The sequence below is a fragment of the Galeopterus variegatus genome, unplaced genomic scaffold (genome assembly GCF_000696425.1).
Source record: "Galeopterus variegatus unplaced genomic scaffold, G_variegatus-3.0.2 Scaffold3697, whole genome shotgun sequence".
In the NCBI taxonomy this organism is placed as follows: Eukaryota; Metazoa; Chordata; class Mammalia; order Dermoptera; family Cynocephalidae; genus Galeopterus; species Galeopterus variegatus.
The window spans coordinates 69,042-70,613 of NW_007729808.1; the positions used below are offsets into that span (position 1 = coordinate 69,042).

At 41.8% G+C, this 1,572-nt stretch overlaps 1 protein-coding gene across 1 annotated transcript in view; it reads right to left on the reverse strand.

Moving 5' to 3' along the window:
- The window catches only part of LOC103601350 (activating signal cointegrator 1 complex subunit 3-like), a 1,429-nt gene extending 1,139 nt beyond the window's left edge, over nt 1-290 (reverse strand). The window contains exon 1 of the mRNA XM_008585747.1: nt 41-290. Within this exon, the coding sequence (XP_008583969.1) occupies nt 41-290 (250 nt within the window). The remainder of the gene's footprint in view (nt 1-40) is intronic.
- Between the last annotated feature and the right edge of the window lie 1,282 nt (nt 291-1,572).

Sequence of the window (1,572 nt, forward strand, 5' to 3'; positions counted from 1 at the left end):
GTTTCTGCTTCCAAATCTTGGCCCAATATTTCTTCATTACTTTGATAGTTCTCTATTTGTTCGGCAGCATGTAATATATCCTTTAAGTCTTCTTTTACACTTTTCATTTTACTCTTCTCTGGGTTTTCATTCAAAAATTTTACTATCTTCTTCCATGTCAGGTCCAAATATAACACTTGTTCCTGAAGTTTGGATAGCTTTATCAAGTCAGCCTCTTCTTCCTTATAATTATCTTGCTTGGTGACATTTGAAAAGGTGTGCAAGGCTCCTGCGAGATGAGGTAAGGCCATCTATTATTCAATTAGTGATCCATACAAGAAACTTGAAACTGAGACAAAACAAGATGATATTTATCTTTTTGGAGGAGGTGAGAGGTAATCAAACTCAACAAGTTGACCTCTCGGCGCCTCCCATCTCTCCTTCCACTTCTGCCACTGTATGTCCCTCCCTTTCGGTTTTATTTTTACTTCCCACGTCTGGTGGGGAGGGGAGGATGCCAGAGGCCCCTGCACTGCTGCACCTTTGTCTGCACCCACAGCGGGCTTGCCGGGGCCCCTCCCAGTCACACACCGCCTGCATGGACTGTCTGGTCGCTGGACAGACCCACAGACCCTTCGTATATCACCTCGTTTATTTGCTGTATCCAGTGGCAGCTGACTGGCTTATTACTTTGTTGTTACTTCTTACCTTTCACCAGAAATGTAAGCTCTATGCAAACAGGGATTTCCATCTGTTTTATTCACTCTTGAATCTGCAAATTTCAGAAGTGCCCACCACAAAGTAGGTGCTCCATAGATGTTGGTTGGATAAACGAAAGGAATCTATAGTGGCATCTAATGATATCAAAGAAAGCTTCATGGAGGAGGTGGCCCTTAAGGAAGGTGGATTTTGTGTGCGTGTGCGTGGTAAATATATATAACAAAATATTTACTATTTTAACCATTTTGAAGTGTACAGTTTAGTGGCACTAAGTACATTCACATTGTTGTATAACCATCATCACTATCCATTTCCAGAATTTTTCATCTTCCCAAACTGAAATTTTTTATTAAACAATAGTGCCCCATTCCTCCCTTCCCCCAACCCCTGGCAACCACNTAGGATCCGAACCCGCGGCGGGAGCACCGCTGCGCTCCCAAGCGCTGCACTCACCCGAGTGCACCAGGGGGCCGGCCCCGATTATTATAGCCTTTAACCTCTTTTAATCTGTAATATTATCCTCATAGCTTTTTAAATGACATCATATGACACTATCCAGTAAAGCCATTAAGGCATACAGATTTCATTGTTAATGTTTTTAAGTACAGATTAAATTTTTTTGATAGCCAAATATATATTCTATTGCATCTTTTGTCCATTTTAATCATTTTTCTCATCTTAGTCCTTTGAGTCTGTCTGAAGCTCCGCTCATCTTCTCAGCCTCCTCTTTTCTATCCAGCCTCCTCTTCTGGAAGGGACAGTCACCTCAAGGAAAAAGTGGCCCAAATGCCAGGATCACGTTTTCTGCATTTGTTTCTGCTTCCAAATCTTGGCCCAATATTTCTTCATTACTTTGATAGTTCTCTATTTGTT